The following is a 25,162-nucleotide window of genomic DNA, read 5'->3' on the forward strand; positions in this document are numbered from 1 at the left end:
CAATGGTCACTCTTTTGAAGTCAGCAAAGTCCACATTTTGGTTTGAAAGAGGAGTAAAAGAAGCCATTTGTGTTAACATTGAGTATCCCTCTCTCAACAGAGGGAGAGGGATAAGACACCTATCTCCAGTCTGCAACACAGCTCTTGCAACAGTGCCAATAAGATTCCATACCCAATTGCACCCTGAGGGCAAAGATAAACCCTGCAAGTGGTCACAAGAGCTCTTACAGAGAATGCTAATGGACCAGATGACTGCAAATAAATACAATCCTTCCATCCCCCCATCTCAACTGTTAGTACCAGAGGTGGGTTCCGACCAGTTTGGACCAGTTTGGCCAAGTAGGTAGTAACTCAGCCTGCCATGCCCCTGAACCAGTTCTCTTTGCAGCAGCATCTTGTTTTTTGCTTCTGCCTATGTGCAGAAGCATTTTTTAGTACTGAGCATGTGTGTGTAGTGCGCAGCAAGTGTGCACGCACGCAAAGCGTGTCCCTGAGCAAACCGGCAGTAGCAGCAGCCGGAACCCACCCCTGGTTAGTACCTATCCTTTATTCCCACCGCTATCACAACTGTTCTTCTTCCTCAAGGGAAAAAAAAAAACAGTCTAGTTGCCTTTTGAAAAAAGCACTTTTGAGATGACAACAATGATTGTAGTAATTTTCAGATTTGTGCCTATCATCTTAAAATGAAGTTAGATTCTTGCTGTTCTTGTAAAGCTTGTTTCAAAATACAATCAAGGACTGATATGACAGGAAGGAGTGTTTTTTAAGACTATCATCTTTTTGAGCCACTTGTCCCCAATAAAGAGTAGCTCTCCTAGTGCAAACATGGAAAAAAAAATCTAGCTGCAATGACTTAAGGATGGATCAGGGAGGAATCACCAGTGCTGGAATGCTTCTTCCCCAATAAGCATTTTGTGTTATTATATGTTACTATATAATCAAGGAGGAAAGCAACCTCGAACTAAGAAGAAATTTCCTGACAGTTAGAACAATTAATCAGTGGAACAACTTATCTCCAGAAGTTGTGAATGCTCCAACACTGGACGGTTTTAAGAAGACATTGGACAACCAATTGGGTTTTCTGCCTGAGCAGGGAATTGACTAGAAGACATCCAAGTTCCCTTTCTGTGTTATTCTATATATTGGGAAAGGGGTGTTTTATGCAAGTTTTTTTCTAATTTTATATTCTTTTTTAATATTTTGTATATTAGAAAAAAAATTAATTACTTGTTTCATTCCCTAGTTCTATTTCTGATATACAGTGGTATTAACCACACCATCACTTTGACTGATACATATTTGCCTACCTTTTATAATCATTGTACAATTAGACCAGAGCAATTTATCGATTGTTACATTTATATGATGGCACATTTATGACTGGCTGATATTTCCATCTAAACACATGTTACAGCATTAGTAATATATCACAGTGATTTCATATGGAGCATTACAGGTGGCAATTGCTATAAAACTATTCAATTCATTCTGGCATGATACAAGCGGATTTATTTAATGTATTTACATTTACCTAACATTTATCTTTGGAGTCCCAACTTCCCTGGGAAAATAGCCTACATAAATATCAGTGTATTGAAATATGTATCTTTCTTACTGTTATTTAAGTAAAACTGCATCCTGAACTTTTCTCCAAATTGAAATATATCAGCTTTACATTACATTGGATGCAAACAACATTGGGATTCTGGAAGTGGAAAAGGTTGAAATTGGAACATATGCTATAGATATGTAATGTTAAGAAAAGCTCACATAAAAGAAAAGGCACCATGAATCCCTTGGCAGACCCAAGAGATTACAAGAGACTCAACAAGATGGGCCTTGCTCAGAAATAAGCTAAATGCTAGATTCAATTTCTAGAAGATACAATGGATTACTTTGCATAAATCACAAATGGGATACATTTCAACAAAAAAATATTTCCAAATATGTAACACTATAAGAAATGAGGTGGGAAAAATATCAATAATCAGTAAATAAATAATGTTAAGAAAATGTAATACAATAAGAAATTATGCAAGAATACTGCCAGTGCATTGCACTCTTCTTTTCTCCTAGTGACATTTGTAGCAAATTTTTATATATTGGAACTTCTTAATAAACAAAAATATTTTGCCGCTAATCTTTTGTTTGAAACTGGCATTTTAGAAAAACAACATTATAATTAACCAGATATGCCTTTCTTTACATTTATATACCATCATTTTAGCCATTGACAATCCACTGCAGAATGAATGACTCTTCCACATACGTCCAACGAATATGGTCCTGAGATTTATTTTGCCAATTGTGCCCCCAATACTTGATAATGTTGTTGATCCATCTTGTTTTAGGATTCCTCCGTGAACACTTTTTATTAAGTTGAATCCATTCTATGACTGCCTTGGTCCACCTGCCATCAGTTCTTCTTGTTATGTGACCAGTCAATTTCTTTTTATTATCTGATGATATCATATGCTTTTGTTATTCTCTAATCCATGTGCAGGTTTTTCTATCATATCTTGTAATGCCAAGCATGTACCTTTCCATGGCTCTTTGTGCCAAGAATATTGAGAACATTAAATGATGCTCAGCCAAAGGAGCAGGCAAGGTTCAGAAGTGGCTACTGGTCAATGGATCACATCCAGGTTGTCCAGCAGACATTGAAAGGCACAATGAATACACCATGCCTCTGTGCATGGCTTTCATTGACTACAAAAAGGTGTTTGACTCGGTATTCCAGCAAGCAATAATTAAGGCATTGTGCAACTAAGACGTAGACACTGATTACATAAACTTATTACAATTGATATATGAAAAAAACAATGGCAACAATTTGCCTTAATGATCTTAAAGTAGAAATCAACATAGAATGTATCATCTATCCTTTTCTCAGTCAGCCTTGAAGATGTTTATATGTATTTACTATATTTATATACTGCCCGAATTCAAAGCTCATAATTGCTTTTAATAATCAGGCAATCAGGGCCTATCAACTTCCAAAGGATCAGTGGAATAACTGCTTTTTCAAAGAGAACCAAGATTATTTCTGAGATGAGGACTATTTTATAATCCAAGATCACCACTCAAAAATATCCTTCCATAACACACCAACCCCGCCTCTTCTGCAATAAGAGTCTTTTTTTTTCTTTCAGGATAAGGATACCAGACACAAAGAAGGACAGCTCTCCATAAAAGCTAGGAGCCGATATATTTAAGGCTTTAAAAGGCCTACTGATAACCAATCCAGTGGCCATTGTAAAGGTAATAATTGACTGTGATGTGCCCAATTTATCAGCATGCAAGCCTGTATCAGTTGCTGCTCCTAAGACATTCCCAGGTAAATTACAGGGCAATAGTGTAAAAGGACATGAACTACCATTGCCATATTATCTTCTTTTAGGTGGCATCACATCCTAAAGTTCACAAGTTGGAATGAATCCCAGAAATGGATGCAGAACATAGCTATTGAGAACATTTATAGTGATTCAAGATTTTAGCAACTTTGAGTGACTTCTTTATTACCAAAATAAGGTAACAGATGATTCTCTTAAGCGTCCCAGAAGGGAATGAATAATGTTAAACAGGGGCACCAGAACAAGAAAGGCAGAAATGTAAGAATATGCTAGCATTCCTTTATGCTAATGGTTTAGGCTGCAATTTTTAATGTTAATATTTTTTGCACTGTATGGCTGCAATTAATTTCAAAATTGTTTTCACAACTTGGGAAATGTTATAGATATTGTATACAGAACAACACAAAAATGATAAAATATAAGAGAATGTACTATGTATATTCCTTTCTAATATTATATCATTTAATAGTCAATCCAATGCATTCGTAATCTACTCAAATGTATATTCAATCGCATATTTCTATGCTTGAAGTCTTACTTTTTTGTTAAACTAAACATAATTAAGGTCTCATCAGCCACTCAGATTTATTGGTTTGCTTTTTTGCTAGATTGTATTACCATGTGATTAGAGTATATCTGCTCTTAAAATATTTCTGACGTCTTTTTTATATGTCAGGATGTTTCCTTTGTGTGGGTAGTTATTTTTTGCATGGGGAAGCTTTGTGGCATATAACCACGCATCTATAAGAAGCAAGGGAAGCTCCACAGGAAGAATAAGGACTGTGCTGGGGAAAGATAGAATCTGGTAAGGATAGATGGATCACCTTATTCAAGATCTGCCTCTGTTTTGTATGGGTCCATCGATCTATTGCATTCATTACTACATGTAGTAACTTTTTTTCCAGAGGAAGACTTCCTTTGAAACCAGTGAAACCATTTGAGAAAAAATTGTAGAGAAAATAAATAAATTTTTTAAAGTTGCTTTATTTTTAAAAAGTGTATCCTGACATAAATATCTTAACTTAAACAATGCTGTTTTGCTTATATTTCACTGTAGAATTGTACCCCCATATTAAGAGTCATTTAAGTCACTTAATGACTTAAGTTTAATGACTTTAAATTATTTTAGAATAACAGTCATCTAGTACACAAATTAATCCAGAAAATAAACAGTTATAGACTAGTCAAACTTCCCAAACATCACTTGTATGAAATATAAAATATTTCATTTCAGGTAAAGTTATAAGTTATATCCAGAATATTTAATACTATTTCAGCATCACTGTAAAAGACAACAAGGGATTAGCTAAAGAGTGATTTATTAATTGAATTGTGTAACAAAATAATGTGCACAGTCCTTTAGCAATTGAAAATGGATTTGTGTTTCATTTAGCAAACTTGACACTTCATATCAAATGTTTCATTTTTTGGTGGCAATATTTTTGATCCCAATACGATAAATGATGACATTCTTCCTAATGATTAGAAGTATGAGTATCATAATGCATTAGATCAATACCACTTTATAAGTTATACTACTTTTATAAGATACCAATAACACTTTATAAGATAATTTGTGTTTTATTATGGGCCTTTAGTACTGTATTATCCAGGCCTTACAGGTCACCAACCACATCTTTCGATGTGAGATTTTACAAAAGTATTTTGTCAGTGGGACATATAACATTTAATAACCCATTAAACTATTTAATTTCTGATATATGTGGCAATATGACTGAGAGCCCTATTCATATAAAACTTCTTGGTAAACTATTGTGGTGTCAAATTTCTTGCAGCCTTAAATAGTCAACTCCTTAAGTTCTTCATATTTCTGATTTCAGAACAATATTCTAGCCTAACTAATTCCAGTCCTAACAAACTACATTAGTGTTAAATCACGACTCGGTTGGTGGATCCAGCAGAATTGGATTGTTGTCACCATGCATTTTATTAGCCTACTGTGCAAAGGAGTCTATGCCCTTGAGACAAAACAAACAAAGATACAACTAGCCGGAAAACATAGGCAAAACTTTCCTGAACAAATTTTTTAAATAATGTAAACTTTCCAGAAACTGATAACTAGCTTAGTCAGAACATATTTAGTCCAAAGGAAGAGAGAGAATGGCATGATATGTTTACAAATAACTCTCCAATTTTGATCACTCAATTTTAGTTTATTTTTTGTCTTTGAATGATGCCGTAACCCCTTCCATTGGGATGAAGTCAGGGCAACTGAATGGAGCTGAGTGTTTACTGGCCGAATGCCCTCCCTGTCGCCAATACGGAGTTCACAGCAGATATATTCTCATTGTGCCCAGAGAGATAAATACAATAATATAATACAATACAATAGCGAGTTGGAAGGGACCTTGGAGGTCTTCTAGTCCAACCCCCTGCCTAGGCAGGAAACCCTATACCGTTTCAGACAAATGGCTATCCAACATCTTCTTAAAGACTTCCAGTGTTGGGGCATTCACAACTTCTGGAGGCAAGCTGTTCCACTGATTAAATGTTCTAACTGTCAGGAAATTTCTCCTCAGTTCTAAGTTGCTTCTCTCCTTGATTAGTTTCCACCCATTGCTTCTTGTTCTACCCTCAGGTGCCTTGGAGAATAGTTTGACTCCCTCTTCTTTGTGGCAACCCCTGAGATATTGGAACACTGATATCATGTCTCCCCTAGTCCTTCTTTTCATTAAACTAGATATACCCAGTTCCTGCAACTGTTCTTCACATGTTTTAGTCTCCAGTCCCCTAATCATCTTTGTTGCTCTTCTCTGCACTCTTTCTAGAATCTCCACATCTTTTCTACATCGTGGTGACCAAAACTGAATGCAGTATTCCAAGTGTGGCCTTACCAAGGCATTATAAAGTGGTATCAACACTTCACGTGATCTTGATTCTATCTCTCTGTTTATGTAGCCTAGAACTATGTTGGCTTTATTGGCAGCTGCTGCACACTGCTGGCTCATATTTAAATGGTTGTCCACTAGAACTCCAAGATCCAAAGGTTTATAAATGAGTTAGGTAGTATGATGGATTGGTCTTCTCAAAATTTATATGTGAGCCAATTTGTTGGTCTCATTATCTAAACTGATGGCCATTTCTTGCAAGATATGCCTCAATTTTTTTCCTAAGGGAACAGCTTGTGTTTTATACAAATTAAAATAATGGTCAAAGTCAGTTTTCTATATACTTGCATTATCCTTATCTTATTTTCAATAACATTTTCTTTTCTCTTTGCTTTCTCAGCCAACCATTTCTCAGATTTATTTGCAAATTCAGAATTCTTCTCATTCACATATTTCAATTTTATCTCTATTTCTCTCACAGTTAGTATAGATAATTGTTGTTGTGGAAATTTAATCTGATATATAATGGTTTCATCTGTCATTATCTCTATCTCCAAAAGTCCATCAGGACAGATTTTGGTAATTTGCCTTGGTTAAATTTAATTTCTTTATATGAAGTTTTCTCAAGCTGTGGAAGACTGACCCTATTCCAGTCCTCCAGTCCCTCACAATACATCAGTTCTCATATAAAAACATAATTAATTCACGAGATTATTTTTAAAAACTTTGTTTTATATTCATTTAGAACACGGAGATTGACAATTATAGATTGAACCCTTTGCATTTCAACATCAACTTCAACATATTTACCATGTTCACCTGTCAACAGTAATTTCAGTTTTAATTCTAGATTCATATACAAACTATTCCATTATTCTTTTTTAAACCTGTTATATAACTTCTGGTAGTGAAACGTCTTGGGAGCCAAGCAGCAAGCTCAGAAGACCGACCTCTGTCTAAACCTTCACCCAGAGTCTTAAATACTTTATACAAATATATATAAGCCAAGCTTGAAGCATCCCCAGTTCCAAGTCAGATCAATTGGATACTTATGGTCTCTGTGACATGACTGGCATTTTATTTTTCCAACATACTAATGCCTGAGAGAAGTCTCATCACACTAATTAATCATTAGCTTTCCTTCCAATGGTTATGGTGATATAGTGCCTTGGAAAGTTCATATCTAAGAACTTTGACTAAGCACATCTATTTAATCACATTTATAACTCTTCTATTCCTAATTGTGTGTTTCTTAATAGTAGTTCAGCCACTTTGCAGACTTTCATCAGAAAGCTTTTCTGCACCATAACCTTGAACTCCTGGACTTCCATGAAAGAAAGTGACTGGAGGGGGAAGAGGCATTCCTGCAGAGAGTACCATAATCAGATGGAATAGAGTCATTTGCCTACAATGAAAAGAAGCAGAGCAGTTAAGCTGGACAGCATTATTTGAATCAAACAGTTAGACACTGCCTTCCTAGATAACATACACCCATCCATTCATTTGACCATTTATTTTACAGGACTTTGAAGCATCCTAACCACATCAGCTCTGAGGAGTGTAAATTCCCCCAACTTTCATACCTTGGGAAAATAAATAGACAAGATAAATATAATGTAATCATATTTACATGATTTGTATCAAAACTAAAAAAAATGTAGATTACAATATAACTATGCATGCACTAGAAGTCTAACCATACAGAACCATAGAATAACCTATGTAGAAAAATAGTCACAACAACTCTGCCTTCAAAACTTAATGGAAAAATCAAACTTTACAGACATTCACAAAAGTACCTTTAGACCAGGGGTGTCCAAACTTGGGAACGTTAAGACTTGTGGACTTCAACTCCCAGAATTCCCCAGCCAGCTATGCTGGCTGGGGAATTCTGGGAGTTGAAGTCCACAAGTCTTAAAGTTCTCAAGTTTGGACACCCCTGCTTTAGACTATCTGGGTGGGTTTTATTTCAGAGGATAGGGTAATTATGTCAACCCCCTGTAGATGACAATGTCAGGATTTATATTAATAATTGACAAACCATAATGCATTATTATTACTATATTGTAATCCCAGATCCTTGGGAAGGGTTTGATAAGTGACTAAAAATGCCAAATCCAGTCTAAACATGTGGCTGGCTGACTATGCAATCAACCATAATAATAACATAACAATAATGTTATGTTGCAAATACACCCAGGCAGTTGAACAGGAAAGAAGAGCATAGGGAGAATATCTGAAGGACAGTGAAGAAGATGCATTGAAGCTAATATACCATGAAGGATTAGTGAGTATTGGAGAAACCAAACTACAAGAAAGACCAACTGCAGAATAGTAAAAAGACATGGCAGGGCACAGTATTCATATGGCCACTGCATTAAAAAAAATTAGTGGACAAAGCAGATAACAAGACCTGGCAATGGCTAAGAGCAGGAGAGTTGAAGATGCGCTAAGACCTTGGCTGCATAAGACCAAGCCTTAAGAACACATCTATGCAAAATCAGAAGACAGCAACAGACAGCAATGCCACCTCTAAAAAAAAAAAGCTGAAGAGGCAATGGGCCACATAGTTAGCCATTGCAAGAAGATAGCACAGACTGACCACAAAGACCTGACAAAGTAGCAACAATGGTGCATTTCTTTCTTACCTGCAAGAAACACTGTTATTTGCAAGCAAGAACTGGTGGGACCACAAAATAACAAAACTAATAGAAAATGAAGATGCTAAGTCTGGAACCTAGAATACAAACAGACAAGCAGCTGCCTCATAACACCCCAAACCTAATAAAGTAATAAAAGCAACACCAAAAAAGTCAAGATAACCGATGTGAAGTACCTGGGACAGGTACAGAAGAGAAAAAAATAGAAGTAGACTGACAATGGTAAGAGAAAGCAAAAATAGTACTTATAGTAATAGGTGTCTTGGGTACAATCCCAAATTATTTGGAGCACTATATAAATACCATCAGCACTGGCAGAATCTCTTATCATTCAATTTCAAAATGCAGCTTTACTTGGAACAGATTATATTATGCAATGATATCTTTAACACCATCAAATAATATCTGATGATCTTGAGAGGACTTGATAGGTGGGTCAAATGCCAAATCCAGTCTAAACATCTGGCTGACTGTGTGATCAACCTTAATAATATTAATGATAATGCCACAGTTGCCAAAATTATTTACTGGAACATCTATAAAAAGCATCATGTGCCAGTAACAAAAAAATGGTAGGAACATATAGTTGAAACAGTGGTTAGAATATTTTAGGCTTTCCAAATACAAACTGATAGTCTTGGCACACTTCACACCCAATGTAATTGTGTTTGGTGTGTGTGTGTGTGTGTAGATAATTGATGTGGTAATACCAGGATATAGTATAAAAGAATCGGAAAGGATTACTAAGTATCAAGCTTTGAAAATCAAAGTTGAAAGACTGTGGCAAATACACTAGACAGTTGATCCTGTGGTGTGTCTTGTGGTGACACAATAGGTGCCATGCCAATAAAAAAAACTTAGAAGATCTGCACATGGACAAAACTTTCTTCTGTCAATTAAAAAAGGCCACACTGTTTGGATATACAGTATGCTGATACATGACCACTACATTCTTCTTCTTGAGAAGAATCAATCCTTATAAAGGCCAACATGGCTAAAGACCGCAGCATATCACATTGTTGGGTACATAATATTTATTAAACTTTCTGGCTGTGCTGCTCAACCTTGAACAGCTCTGGGTGGCTCACAACAATCAAATAAATGAAACCAATATCAATAAAAGACAAAGATAGTAAACCAAATGAAGTGTGGGGTCACTAGATCTACCACATCTCAGGGGGAAATCTCATCCCAGAGGGCACAATTATGTTAGCACAGCATAGAAATGGTGGATACTCTGATAGATCTGATCCTCTTATTTAACTCTGAGAATTAGCAACTGATGGGTTGGGGCTGGCTGGGGAATTCCGTGAATTGAAGTCCACAGATCTTAAAAGTTTCAAGTTTGGACAACCCTGATTTAAAGATTTTGTTTTGTCTTTTGAGTGGTTGATAAGGAACAGAGCCTCAGGAAGTTACCTTTTAAGTGCCATCAAAGGTTGAGCTTCATGATAAGTTTAAATAGCTATATCAGTCAGTGTTATATAGTAACATTTATTTCGTTTTATTTCAAAATGTAGCTAACAGCTTTGGATTTCTCTGCTAGATAAAGCCTACTGATTTGGAATGCAGCTGACTTAATCTTTTTTTAATTAATCTTGCGAGTAGTTTTACCGGTGTCAGCAAAATTCAAAGTGATCAATCAGGATCATGGATGACCAGTTATCCATATAAGGTAAAGTTATAAAAATCATTCTGGAATGTGGATTGATGGGGTTTTAACTTGAGAAGGCCTTCTCTGTGATGGGCCCTACCCTTTGGAATGACCTCCCCCCAGACATTAGGACAACAACTGACCTCCGCTCCTTCCGCACGAAACTTAAGACCCACCTGTTCCGACTAGCCGGCCTGGCTTAATTTAGAGCTTCTCCACCTCTTGGGCATTTTAATTGTTAATTTTAATTTTTAAACTTTAACTATCATTGGGGTTTTTAATTGTTTTAAATTATTGTAATTTATTTATTTATTTCCACCTCCTCCATATTGTATTGTTGTGACCGCTGCTAGTGTACGTCGCCCCGAGTCCCTTGGGGGAGAGGGGGTGACTAAGAAGTCAAATTAATAAATAAATAAAATAAATAGATATATCTTTTGCTTACAGAAATTTTCTAGTAGGAAGTAAAGGAAGCCTGGATTCATCACAGATGGATGTTTCAACCAATCTATTTTTCTCTTGACAATATATATAAATAAAATTTAGCAACTTTTTGAACTTGTATGATTGCTTCAGCCAATTATTCCCCATTTTGAATCAGTATTTTCCATTCTGCTGAAGCATAATGCATAAATTATAGTGATATAAATATTATTTATATAATTTATTTATTATTAAATTTATTTTAAAGACAAATTTTATAATTTATGTCAGAAGGAGGATTGAAAAAATATCTACAGACCCCACATTGTATGGCTGTATTATTATTATTATTATTTTCCTTCTCATTTTCTTTACTATCCCCACTTACTGGTATCATTATTATGATTATTATCACTCTGTTGCTTTGCATGTACAAAAAGCTTTTGCACCAGAGAGAAATTCCTTGTGTGTCTAATCACACTTTGCCAATAAAGTATTCCACCTTTATTCTAAATAGTGCATTAGTAATGAACTAGGAGCAAGAAATCTTTCTGAAAAAAGTTCTGAAATAATGTTTATTTGTTCAATCATACAAGGAAACACCATCACTGAACCAAAACTGATGTTGCTATAAATCAGCGGTTCTCAAATAGTGGGGCGCGCCCCCCTGGGGGGGGCGCGAGGCTCCGTAAAGGGGGGCGCGAAGGCTCCCTTTCCATCTGGGTGCAACGGCGGCGGCGTGGGCGAGGCATAATATATCCCGGCTTGAAGTGGCAGCGCTGGGGACTGCTCAGAGACTCATCAGAGCCGCGGGCTGGAGCTGTGCAAGAAGCCTGCTCGGGCGGGGGTGGGAGGGAGGGAAGCATGGCTGTCCCAGGCTTCCCTCCCTCCCCCCCCCAGCCCAAGCAGACTTTTTGCACAGCTCCAGCCCGCGGCTCTGATGAGTCTCTGAGCAGTCCCCAGCGCTGCCACTTCAAGCCGGGATATATTCTGCCATGCCCTCGGCGGCGTCTTTATGCAGCTAGCTCGCCTCCCCGCCAGTAGCTCCACCGCCAACATTCCGTCTGGAAGCGGAAGCGCAACAGCCGCTGTTGGGGAAGGGACAAAGGGGCGGCGGTCGCCCGATCTTGCCACCGCCACCCCTTCGCCCCTGGTAACGGCGACTGTTGTGCTGCTGCTTCCAGCTGGGATGCTGGAGGAGCTGCTGGCAGGGAGGGAGGGAAGAAAGGGAGGAGGGAGTAAGGATAGACAAGCAAGAGGGAAAGAGGAAAGAAGGCAAGCAGGCAGGAAGGAGGCAGAAGGAAGGAGGGAAGAATGGAACTGGAAGGGAGGCAGGGAAGGAGGGAGGGAGAAAGGAAGGATAGGAGGATAGGGAAAGAGGAAAGAAGGCAGGCAGGCAGGGGGAAAGAGGAAGGAGGGAACTGGAAGGGAGGCAGGAAGGAAGGGAAGGAGGAAGGGAGGGTGGAAGGAAGGATAGACAAGCAAGAGGGAAAGAGGAAAGAAGGCAAGCAGGCAGGAAGGAGGCAGAAGGAAGGAGGGAAGAATGGAACTGGAAGGGAGGCAGGGAAGGAGGGAGGGAGAAAGGAAGGATAGGAGGATAGGGAAAGAGGAAAGAAGGCAGGCAGGCAGGGGGAAAGAGGAAGGAGGGAACTGGAAGGGAGGCAGGAAGGAAGGGAAGGAGGAAGGGAGGGTGGAAGGAAGGATAGACAAGTAAGAGGGAAAGAGGAAAGAAAGCATGTGACTACGGTGGGAGACGAAGAAAGACCGGTGTGCTATGTTATGCAGAGGTGTACTTATAACAATTCTATAGACAAATTATACTATTTACAGTCGTGCGGGGGGGGTGCGAAATGTTTTCTTCTTCCTAGGGGGGGCATGACAGAAAATAATTGAGAAGCACTGCTATAAATGAACAACTGATCTTTTGTCCTAAACATAGTAATTTCAAGCAGAATAATCATAAAAGATGACAGGTTAGTAGAAACAAAGTTTCCAAAAAATAAAAAAACATAATGTTTCTATGATGAATCCAATCACAACATGAGAACATAATGTAAACTTTGCAAGAGTATTTTAAAATAACATATATGGGACTCTTAGTATAATGATTTGGCACTGTTTTCCATGTAATAGTGGTAGTCTAAGTAGCAGAGAAGAAGCAAAGAATGAATATAAATATCCAAGTAGAAAGTGAGATGTTAAAACCAAAATCCCCTTACTTTTGTCCAGAAATAATATTTTCTGTCTTGTTTTCCAAGTAAATCAGTTTGCAACTGACCCAATATAACAGAAGTACACTGGATTACATCTGCCAATGAATAGCGATTTAGGAAACACAAGAGTAGCATTTAATGGAAAGATTATGTTGAATACAAGCCTAGTAGCCAAATTGGGATTAGCAATGCTTTTTATACACTACAACATAAGTCAAATTATTGTGCCAAATACCAGTTCTACCACATTGTAGCTGGAATGGGAACATCAACACTGTTTTATTTAAATCTATTGCGAGAACACAATTCAGTATAGGAAATTACCTGAATTAGATCTTCAAGTTCGGTGTCATTCACACAGGCATGCTGTGACACAAACATTTGCTTCTGGATCACAATAGTTGTTCTCTGGCTGGTTTCATGTGGCTGCTCCAGGGCTTTGAATACAGTAGCTCCAATAATTAAATACAAAACCACCACTAGAAAAATGGTTGATACTGTCTTCCATTTCATCACATTAATAGTTGTATCACTTTCCTCCCGGGAAGCAAGTACAGTGGGCTTGGTAGAAAATGACAGCCGTGGCTTGGAGTTCTGAGTGGCAGATTTGGGGTCCAACAGGTCAGGTGCCGCCACTAATAAAAAGGGATAGAAAAGAAACAAAACATTAATTTTTTAAACACCTGTCAGTGTTTATCTTGGCATTTTCCTTGCTAGATGAGCAGAAAGATAAGCTACTAATTTTTTCTAATTTAAGTTCAGAGATGGTAGCCCTAGAAAGGAATTCAGCTTGTCTACCTGTTGACGGAACCTATTAGGGATCAAGGGTTGCAGCAATCTGTTGTGATAAAATTATTACATTTGCTATTTCACACTCTCATGTAACCTTATTACTAGATCTATTGCCCAAATATAATGCCAATTACTGGCTGTAAAACTAATGATGTAATATTGATTATTTGAAGATATAATTTCCAATTAATATTTTATCAGATTATCACATGGCTTAACAAATCCTGCTCTATTTTAAATATTGCCAATGATGCTGAATATTAATTAAAACAGATACTTCTGTGTATATATATGCATGCACATTGTGCATGCATGCACCATATATCAGAAACTTCACAAATGATGTGTTAGTAATCCAACTCTATATTTTTTTCTCATGGAAATCCTCTTACAATCCTTAAACCATTATTTATTAGAGTATCACCAACTCGTATTATTAAGTGAAAGCTCTTTAAAGAAACTGGGCTGCAAAATTTCTGCCAATTTCTGCCAATTTCTGAGAATAAACAACAAACCAAACAATGCCAGAATTACATTTTTAGTTAATTTGGTCCATAAGATGCTATCTTATACAGCAACAAAGAGCAACAAAGAGAAGAGCAACAAAGATGATTAGGGGACTGAAGGCTAAAACATATGAAGAACAGTCACAAGAACTGGGTATGTCTAGTTTAATGAAAAGAAGGACTAGGGGAGGCATGATATCAGTGTTCCAATATCTCAGGGGTTGCCACAAAGAAGAGGGAGTCAAACTATTTTCCAAGGCACCTGAGGGTAGAACAAGAAGCAATGAGTGGAAACTAATCAAGGAGAGAAGCAACTTAGAACTGAGGAGAAATTTCCTGACAGTTAGAACAATTAATCAGTGGAACAGCTTGCCTCCAGAAGTTGTGAATGCCCCAACACTGGAAGTCTTTAAGAAGATGTTGGATAGCCATTTGAAACGGTATAGGGTTTCCTGCCTAGGCAGGGGGTTGGACTAGAAGACCTCCAAGGTCCCTTCCAACTCTGCTATTATATTGTATTGTATATAAAAGTCTTTCCCACCCCTCTTATTTGCAGCTGCCTATTGATGTGTTGACCCTGTTATTGATATAATGCACTGATGCATTGTCCCAACATTCCTTACCATTATTGCCAAAAACAATATGTCCAGTGAAGTTATATATTACCTTTCAAGTCATTAAGATATTGGCAATATCCAATGTAGTCCTTCCTTATCATTTAACTTTTCTCTGAATGAACCTCATAGTCGAAGTAAATCATGCACCTAAAAATAGATATAGATCTCTGTCCCTCCTCTTCCATCCTCACTACTCTGATAGAAGGTACGTTTTAAAGGCCATAATGCATTATGGTCCACACGCAAACTATGTTCTTCAGGATATGTTCTGTATAACTTTGCAGCATCTTCAAATGTTGAAAGAGGTATAGAAAGATGAGCTTGGAAGGCAAAGATAATATGTAATAAGCATAGTTAATTTGAGCTTTCTCTTCCACAGTAAAGGACAGAAAGTAGAAGAAGTTGCAGATGAATACTCTATGACTTTACTGCACAATGACACCAAGTAGTTAATACTTCCCAAGTTCTACAAACCTAGGACACATGTCTGTATCGGATACCTAATTCCTATATTATAATAGCTCTGGAACTGATACAATCCCTTTCTTCTGAGCCCAGAAATGCAATCTTACAGCCATCTCCAAGGGCCAGAGATAGGAAAGTAGTAACTCCTGATTTCAGAGGAGTATCCCAGAGTCATTGATTTGAGGGCAACAACTAAATGACGCTCCCTAGAGGCTTCCATGTAAGATCCTTTTTTGGCTAATAATGGTAGTGTCTGGCAGTTTAACCAAGCAATCTACCGGATAATTAAATTGCAGCACTAGCAGTGAAGCCTTTTGGACTTCCTGGGAATGCAATGATAAAAAAGATGTTAAGTGGATGGTGGCTTAGCTTGAGAATTGTGTGATGGGAGGAAAAGCAGGCAAAGGGCAGAAACTCAAAACTATCCTGTTATTTTATGATCATTTGACACAGCAACTACCATTTTGATCTCCTGTCCCTGAGTGTGTTGTCACCCTGTTCCATCCATCTTCCCACCCCAAAATGGAGTCAATCCAGGTTTAGTGCAACAAACCTTCCTCTATTCACCTGCACCTGCTGTTCTTTTTTTAACAGTGATTTATCATAGCGATAACAATAGCGCCCCCCTCTTGTTTCAAAGGCAATGTGCGGCCAGAGTCCCAAGGAAACCTTGGCATCCCGGGTAAGTGCACTTCCCAAGTTGCCTTCATCCACTCCCCTTTAAGGAAGCTGCATGCAGCTAAGCTAACAATGGGAATGGGATGGCAGCATAAAGTGTCTTCCTCTTGCACTGTTCTAATTGGTGCTACTACACACTCTTCCCTGTTTCCTTTAGCTCATAGGAAGCTTTCCCACCCACCCAAGATTCAAGGTTCCATTTCACGCAAAAGCAGCACACATACACCAAGGAAAAAGCCTTCCCAATCCTGTGGATGTCTGGAAGAAAATTAGATCCCCATTCTTCCTTCTTCATTTATTTTTTTAACAAGAAGCAACGGTCCCCCCCACCTCCAAGAGATGCTCGTGAAATCAATCAACAGCGCCAGTTCACATCTTCCTTCAACCTCCACAAGGATAGCAGGCAACGAGTTGGGAAAAGCCCCATCTTTTTATTATTATTATTATTTTAATAACAATATCATTTTTTGCTTGAGCCTTCAAAATAGAAGCCTCCCTTCCTTGCCCCCCCTTTCCGCCACGTCACTCAAAGCTAAGCACCCCTCGAACAAAGATGAAGTGTAACCCAGAGCTTTGGAGCCAAGGTGTTGCATGCAGCAGGAAGAGCCCGTGCCATAAGGACGGCGAGGCGGGAGGGTGTGGGGGAGGGAGAGAAAGGCAGGAGGGGACATGGGCAAAACGCCTGCAATGAGGAAGGTAGGACCGGGGTGGGGGGGCTTCCTTTGCCCTAGAGCGAAGATGCGTCGGCAAAAGCAAAGGAGCATGCAGCATATATTTTTTTCCAGGCAGCCGGATTTTTTTTTCCTTTTCCGAGCCAGCGAGACGCGCCATTGTACGAGTACTCACTTCTTATTTACAGACCCGGTGCCCTCTCCTCGCTTCACGGGCAGGCATTTTTTCAGGGCTCGGGGAGGCAGAGTTTGAGAGCAAAGAGGTGGGGGTGGGAGGGCTGGGGAGGGAAGGGGAGGGGAGACAAGGGGACCAGAAAGCGCGTGGGACTGGAGAGGAACCACAGAGAGAGACAGACAGACAGAGAGAAACAGGGAGAGGCAAAACAGGGAAGGCTTGGATGCTGAGAGCTCGAATTCCACGCGCGCCCTCTCGCTGGGGTGTGTGAGCCGCGCTCGCCTAGTCGTGCGTATGCCTGCGTGTCTGCTTGTGCGTGTGTGTGTGGTCTCGTGCGTGCGTCTCGTGCGGTGTCTGGGCACCACTCAAGATGTGTATGTGTGGAACTCCCTCAGCACCGCTCCTCTTCTTCCACCTCGGCCCCTCCCGGACACTCCCCGAGCTTTCTTAAGCGTCTCCCCCTCTCTCTCTCTCTCTTCCCCCCTCCCTCTCTCCTCCCCGTGGGTGACTAGCGCTCTGAGAGACGGAGCTCGGCCGCCGGCACGCTGTCGCTCTCGCTCTCTCTCCGAGGCGCGCGGGATCTCTCCGGCGGGCACGGCGTTTTTGGTTTGTAAAACGGAAGGGGGCTTCTCCCTCAGGCTCCGCCTCCCTCGGCTCCTTGGAGCAGGTGACCGTGAGGCTGCTGGTCGTGCCTCTTCATCCCCCCCCTCCCCTCCGCCGCTGCGTGACACGGCTTGCCCCTTCTGAATAATAGGGGGCGCCGGAGTAGGTTTGGCCAACCTCCGTCTGCAGACCTTCCTTCCACGCATGGTGGCTTCTTCGAAGAGCTCGAGAGCCGCCTGTATCCAATTCCCGCTTGAACTCTGCCTGCCGTTCTCCCAGATCCCCGAATACTATCCACGGCGGCGGCGGCGGCGGCTTCCACGTGGCTACAGATTGAGTAGCCGGTGAACTCACCCGCGAAGTCAGAGGAGCGCCTGGAGCCTGAAAAGGACGGCAGGCTCCAAATTGTGGGAGGGGAAAGGCAAAGGGCGCAGACAAATGGCCCCGCGATGAAGTGATCCGCCCGATCTTGACTCGCAGACAAGGGTACTTACGTAGCAATGGCTGCCCAGATGGTCGAGCCCTCCTCTGCCACAGAATGAATGAGGAATGCGGCCAGCTACTGCTTTAAAGTGGGGACAACTGATGGAGAGCCGTGGATGGATTTTCCCCACCTTTGTTTTCCGCCAAAAGCGACTGCTCTTCTTAATAAATGGGGGGGGGGGGGTTGGATCTTGGAATGGCACCTGTCAGTTGCCTGACTGACAGAAAGAACATTATATCTGCTCCGTAAAAAGCGGACTGACAGGCCACAGCATGCGTTCAATGGGAAGGAAGCAGGGTGGTCAATAATGCTGGAGTTTTAAAAAAATGTGGCCACAAGAATGGCCCTGTTGCCTGAAGCAACAGAAACCAATTATTCACCCAAGGGTGACAGAACCAGTAACGCAGTTGTCAAAACCAGCACTCATTCCTAGTTTGAATCAACCTTCTGTCTAGATAAAACCATTTAAAAATAGGTTTCACATTGTCAAAAGAAGAATCTATTTGAGACCCATCGGGCTCTTTGGGAAGCACTGATCAGACATGACATGTGCCAAATGATGAGGACACTGCCAAGCCAAGAAGTTACGGAGGAGCATTTCCAGTCACCAAGGTGGGGGATGACATCCCGCCAAGCCCTAAAACTGGCCAATAGGACCTTCATCTACTGCAACATCAAAAAATGCATGACAAATGTGCTACAAGAAGAGAGAAAACTGGAACTGGAGTAACTCAATATGACTTTAGAGATACAGATACAAGACAAAGGATATACAATAAGGACTATATACAAAATGATGACTGGAGCATGTTCATTCAACAGATGAGGGACATGAGTATCAGTGGAGGAGGGCAAAAGGAACACAGATACGTTGACTTCATCACAAAAATGAAGTGACCTAGCTATTTGCAACACAGTGCAAATATCATTTGCATGATGATATCATCGTGACTGACTATGGACATGAGGATAAAGCCAGAGGGAAGTAGAAAAGGGAAGAAAATATACACACTAGCATTGCCATTTTTCACCTTTATTACCTTGACCCTGAAACAATCTCTTGTCTAGGCTGAATGCTTGAATCAGATACATGTCAACGTGAGACAAAATTAAAGCAATATGAATAAAGACCGATGAGTTGAAAATTGGAGAAAGAGCCTGGAACATTTCCACAAGGGACATTTGGATTAGTTCCTTTGAACCTGGGAGGGTAATAGAAAGTGTTTGAGGGATGGGGGGAAGGGGGGGAAATGCTGCCTAGGAAACAATCAGATAAAGATTGTTCGGGTGATGGAAAGTGGTGGTGGAAAGTTTCTGCCTTCAGGCTTGCAAGATATAGGTTTACAATACAGTAGAATTAGCTCATCCAGTTGTGTTTCCTGTCTGCTTTACCCAGGAGAGCTGATATCAAGGCAACAAGTACAAAACAGAAGATATTTGGCTAATTTATCTTAACAGATGAATGAAAATGTGTGGTCTTCTGTAACTATAGGGGTTGACCCTAGTTATCTCTTCATTTCAGTACCAAGAAAACTTTAGGGGCATATGATATTGTCTAGTTTCAACTATTGCATTATTTTTCCACATGGTTAAGAACTAAGCAATATAATGAATAAAATTATCCAATGCATCTGTGGTAGATTTAGACTGCATTAGAATGTATAACCTTTTGCTTAAAATATAAATGGTTTCTTATTTGAACTAAATGTCACACTTGCATATACATATAAAAGTAGCACATCAGGAAAGATGCTAAGTTTAGACCTGCTTTCCTTACACAGTAGTTTGCTTTCCCCATCCCCCCCACCATTATCTTGCATTGCAGACAGAATATTTCTCCTAATTTAAGTCATGCTGCCAAATAAAGGTTGTGTTAAATGGTTCAAGCTATTATACAATGTTAGATCTATAAAGTATAATAGTAGGGCCATGATGGCAAATCTATGCCCCCCCCTCTCTGTGGGCACACCAGCTGTCACCCCAGCCCAGCTCCACCGCACATACATGCATGACCCCCGCTGGTCAGCTGGTCTTTGGGTCTCTGCTGTGGATGCGCAGGATGGGGCTTCCCCAATCTCTGCAGTTTCCCCACAGCGTACCCTACCTTTCTCCCCCCACCAGTGCAGCCTAACTTTCTCTTTCATTCCTGCCACCCATGTCTTTCCTGATCTCCGTAGGTTCCACCCTACGCAGGTGCCTCTCTGTGGCAGGAATGAAGGAGAAAGCCTGGGAGCGCTGGAGAGAAACTGCGGAGATTGTGAGCCCCCCCGAAAAAATACCCCATTTTGGGCTTGAAAAGCCTCCTGCACCAACCTGGAAGCCCAAAGGGGGGCTGGAGCACAGGCCCGGAAGAGGGCGCGTGCGCAGGGAACGGACATGTGGGGGCGGGGTGCATACACAGGGGGCACTCACATTGCATTCATGTGCGTGCTTTGCGCACTCGGCACCAAAAAGGTTAACCATCACTGTAGTAGTGGATGATGCTTTATGCTATTTATTTCTGATTTATTTGTATATGATAACATACATTGACATATATTAATATGTACGCTGATGATACTCAGCTGTACATTTCCACCCCGAACCACCCCAACGAGGCCGTCGAAGTGATGTCTCGGTGTGTGGAAGCCGTACGGGTCTGGATGGATGACAACCGACTCAAGCTCAACCCTTCCAAGACGGAGTGGCTGTGGGTTCCGCCCCCCCGGTTCAACCAGTTAATTCCATCTCTGGCCATTGGGGGCATTCAACTCACCCCCGTGGAGCGGGCGCGCAATTTGGGCGTCCTCCTGGATGCCAGGCTGTCCATGAATGACCATGTGACAGCCGTGGCCAGGGGGGCGTTCCACCAGGTTCGCCTGGTGCGCCAATTGCGCCCCCTATTGGACCGGGACGCCCTACGCACAGTCACCCATGCGCTGGTGACGTCTCGCCTGGACTACTGTAACGCTCTCTACATGGGGCTTCCCTTGAAATGCACTCGGAGACTGCAGTTGGTCCAGAATGCGGCCGCGCGGGTGATTATGGGGAGTACTAGGTACTCCCATGTGACACCTCTCCTGCGCGAGCTGCACTGGCTTCCTGTGGTCTATCGGGTGCGTTTCAAGGTCTTGATTACGATCTTTAAAGCGCTCCATGGCTCAGGACCTAGTTACCTGCGGGATCGTATTCTGCCCCATACATCCCTACGACCCATCCGCTCGCACAGAGAGGGACTTCTCCAGGTGCCGTCCACCAGACAGTGCCGTGGGGCGGCGCCTAGGAGCAGAGCCTTCTCTGTGGCGGGCCCAGCCCTGTGGAATGACCTCCCTCTGGATATTAGGACCACCACTGACCTCCGCTCCTTCCGTGTAAAGCTCAAGACCCACCTCTTCCAGTTAGCTGGCCTGGCTAAACCATAACTTCATAACGCTCCTGACGGGTTTTTAATTCGGCAATTTTATTCAATGGGATTTTAAATTGTGTTTTTTAATTGTTTGTCACTTATTAGTCTACCTTCTCCATGCACATGTATATGTCTTTGTTTCTTATGTATGTATGTTTGTCTTTATCTGTATTTTATTTGTTTTGATTGTACGCCGCCCCGAGTCCTTCGGGAGAGGGTTGCGGCTAATCAAATAAAATTATTATTATTATTATTATTATTATTATTATTATTATTGTTATTATTATTATTATTATTATTATTATTAATGATGCTAGTGAAATTTAGCAAACAACATAAAAATGCCTCAAAAAGTACATTACAACTAAATATTCACATATTTAAAATTCTTCTGTGTGAGAGCATCCCAAAACTCAGATAATGCTATTTTTAAAAAAATCAGCCTAAATCTAGTATCAAATGGCAGCACCCAGTTGGCCATGGCTGATACTCTCCCCCATTTCTTCCAAATCCCCAAGCAAAGTTAGACTAATTACTGGTATGTGGATAAGAAACCACCAGAAAATTGTAAAAAATCCCAGAAAAAGGAAATGGCAAGTTATTTCCACCTTAAGAATGCTATATGAGTATATTATACTATGTATTTGCCATTATTAACTAATTACCTTAATGGATTAAATGAGTAATTAGATTGTTAAGGCAGCCATCATTCTTTGAAGTAATATGTTGAAGTCCTAAACTAATACTATGAAATGAAGTGACTAGATGAACATGTGCCAAAAGATATTCCTATAATCTAGGGCAGTGGTCGGCAAGCTGCGGCTCGCGAGCCACATGCGGCTCTTTACACACTTTAATCCGGCTCTTCTGTGTGCCGGGCGCCCGCTCCCCTCCCTCCTCTCGGGCACTTCAAAACAAGCGCCTCTTTCCCTTTTTTCTTTTCAACCCACAATGATTAAGGAGGATCCTGAAGTCGGGCGGGGACGAGAAGCGAGGAGGCAGAAAAAGAAACGGAGGCTAAGGAGCTTCCCCCCCCCCATCTCCTCCCAGCAAAAATCTAACCGGGGAGCCGGGCGGGCAGTAGCAAATTAGCCGATCACGCCGCGTGATCGGCTAATTTGCTACTGCCCGCCGGCTCCCTGATAAGATTTTTGCGGGGGGGGGAGAAGCTCCTTGGCCTCCCTCTCTTTTTCTCCCTCCTCGCTTCCTGGGGCTCCACCAATGGGGGAGCAAGTCCCGCCCAGCGCCAGGCTTTGGGCTAACACAGAGGTCTGCAAAGTTGGCTGTTTTAAGACTGGTGGACTTCAATTCTCAGAATTTTGGGAGTTGAAGTCCACCAGTCTTAAGAGCCAATTTTGCAGATCCCTGCCTGGGCTAATATGATTGATGCCCTTGGTGGACTTCAACTCTCAGAATTCTGGGAGTTGAAGTCCACCAGTCTTAAGAGCCAATTTTGCAGATCCCTGGGCTAATATGATTGATGCCCTTGGTGGACTTCAATTCTCAGAATTCTGGGAGTTGAAGTCCACAAGTCTTCAAGCTGTCAGGTTTGAAGACCCTGGGTTTTTTTTCTAAAGGGTTAGGGGTGCAAGGGTCTTGCAACTTGACAGCTTTAAGACTTGCATGCTTCAATGCCAGAGTTCCTGAGCCAACATGACTGGAGGAGGAATTCTGGGAGTTGAAGTCCACAAGTCTTCAAGCTGTCAGGTTTGAAGACCCTGGGTTTTTTTTCTAAAGGGTTGGGGGTGCGAGGGTCTTGCAACTTGACAGCTTTAAGACTTGCGTGCTTCAAATGCCAGAGTTTATTGAAACTAAAAACAGTGTACCATCCTATGTATTTTTGGTTTTAAAAATGTGGCTCTCAAAATAAATTTCAATCGTGGTTTTGGCGAGATTTGGCTCAGTTGAAAAAAAAGGTTGCCCACCACTGATCTAGGGTTATCAGAAACACAAGTCCTGGTGTCAGCATGTAACACATTCAACCAGCTTCTAATAATTGTGACAATAATTATGTTGCAACAACTCTGTCCCCAGGAAACACACATTAGTGAAGTTTTTACTGAATTTCAGTCCTCAGAGCAACTGAAATCAATGGATTTAGCATCATGAGTCCACTTCATGGAAAAGTATGCATAAATGAAATAAACATATCTATGCTTTTCTTGACATTAGACCTTAGAATATTTTCATTTGTACCAATAATCTAGAGTTGTTTTATGAGAGCAGCCATACTTTGTCTGTACACTTTGGCTGAAATTCTCCTGATTCTTAAAAGCATCTGCAAAGTTTGAAACAAACTTTGAAACAAAGCTTCTAGATTAAAAAAGGCATAGCAACATATTTACTTGACCTAAGTCTTTTCTGTGAGAGCCCGGAAAATTTCATGCATAAAATACCGTTCTCCTTTTTTCCTGAATTGTTTGATAGCGATGGTCCTCTATAAACAGGAACGCTATTTGTTCCTCCCAAAGGACAGAAAGTTACTTGATCTACAATTCCTTCTACTTTTATGTGGAAAAAGTTCCTTTATTTAGGACTTTCTCCTTAATTCTAGATTGCTTGAGACTGGAATGCAATCACTTATCTGGGATGGTATGGGGTCTCCTGCTTGAGCAGAGGGGTGGATTGGAGGACCTCTGGGGTCCTCTTCTGATTAATTGATTGATTGATTGATCAAGTTAGCTGAAAGGCATAGTAACTAACAATCTCAGATTCATGAAAGTTTACACAATAAATTTACATAGGCATGGAGGGAGAATTTTTAGAAAGAAGAATAATGTGAGCTGTCACATGAACTCAATAAAACATACATAAAACATGGGTTTAAGAATTTGTCTCAAAGAGTATTCCTCACTACTGAATTAAAATGCTATCCGCTCTTTGTTGTGTTCGTGCAAAAGAAAACTGTGCATAACCCATTGCCAACCTTATCCTTCCTCTGCAACATTTGTCCCAAGTCACTGCCAAGTTGTGCTGACTGGAACCCTGACACTGACCTGATTTGTGATTAGCTAGATAAGCTCTGGGTTTGTTGTTGCTCCCCAGAGTTAGTAGGCCAACAACCAGCAAGGAAAACATGCAGGAGTCATGGTTTTAATCAGGATGGGTTGGAATTTTGTCTTTAGCTAAGTTTGCCTACTGTATCTCTTCTTAGCTCTTACTTACACATACTTATCTGTTCCTAGGTTTTTAGGGATGCAGAACAAAAGTGTTGCAAAAGTAGTTAAACTATGTTTTCATATCCTTTTAATTTTACTACTTTCTTTGCATTTATTTTCCCTTTGAAGGTATCAGAAGGTGGCAGCAAGCTATCTTATCTGGGTTTGGAAGTAGCTTCATAGTAGCATTTGGCTGAGAACTACCAGGAAATCCCAGGACTACAGTCTTTGACTGTAAAATTAGTAAGGGGGGAATCTAGAAAAAGACAACACCATTTTTATTATTGCCAAGTAAACTGTAGCCACAGAGTTACCAAAATTGATTTTCAACTCAAAGTTGTCTTTGTTTTCTTGCTTCCATTACACTTCATGTAAGACATTATATTAAATATATGCACTCTATATTCTTATGAAATATGTAATAGGAGTTTCAACCAGTACCTCAAAATTGTCTTTTTTACTTCTTATCCATAGCA

The 25,162-nt window shown here is 40.7% G+C and overlaps 1 protein-coding gene across 1 annotated transcript in view; it reads right to left on the reverse strand.

The window, feature by feature from the left end:
• The window catches only part of KCNK2 (potassium two pore domain channel subfamily K member 2), a 70,213-nt gene extending 53,119 nt beyond the window's left edge, over positions 1–17,094 (reverse strand). Inside the window, exons 1-2 of the mRNA XM_081940809.1 lie at positions 17,057–17,094; positions 13,477–13,787 (exon numbers count right to left, since the gene is read on the reverse strand). Of these exons, the coding sequence (XP_081796935.1) occupies positions 13,477–13,787; position 17,057 (312 nt within the window). The 5' untranslated portion in view covers positions 17,058–17,094. The remainder of the gene's footprint in view (positions 1–13,476; positions 13,788–17,056) is intronic.
• Positions 17,095–25,162: the final 8,068 nt, after the last annotated feature.

This window comes from Natrix helvetica (assembly GCF_964273705.1).
Source record: "Natrix helvetica genome assembly, chromosome: 2".
NCBI classification, from domain to species: Eukaryota; Metazoa; Chordata; class Lepidosauria; order Squamata; family Natricidae; genus Natrix; species Natrix helvetica.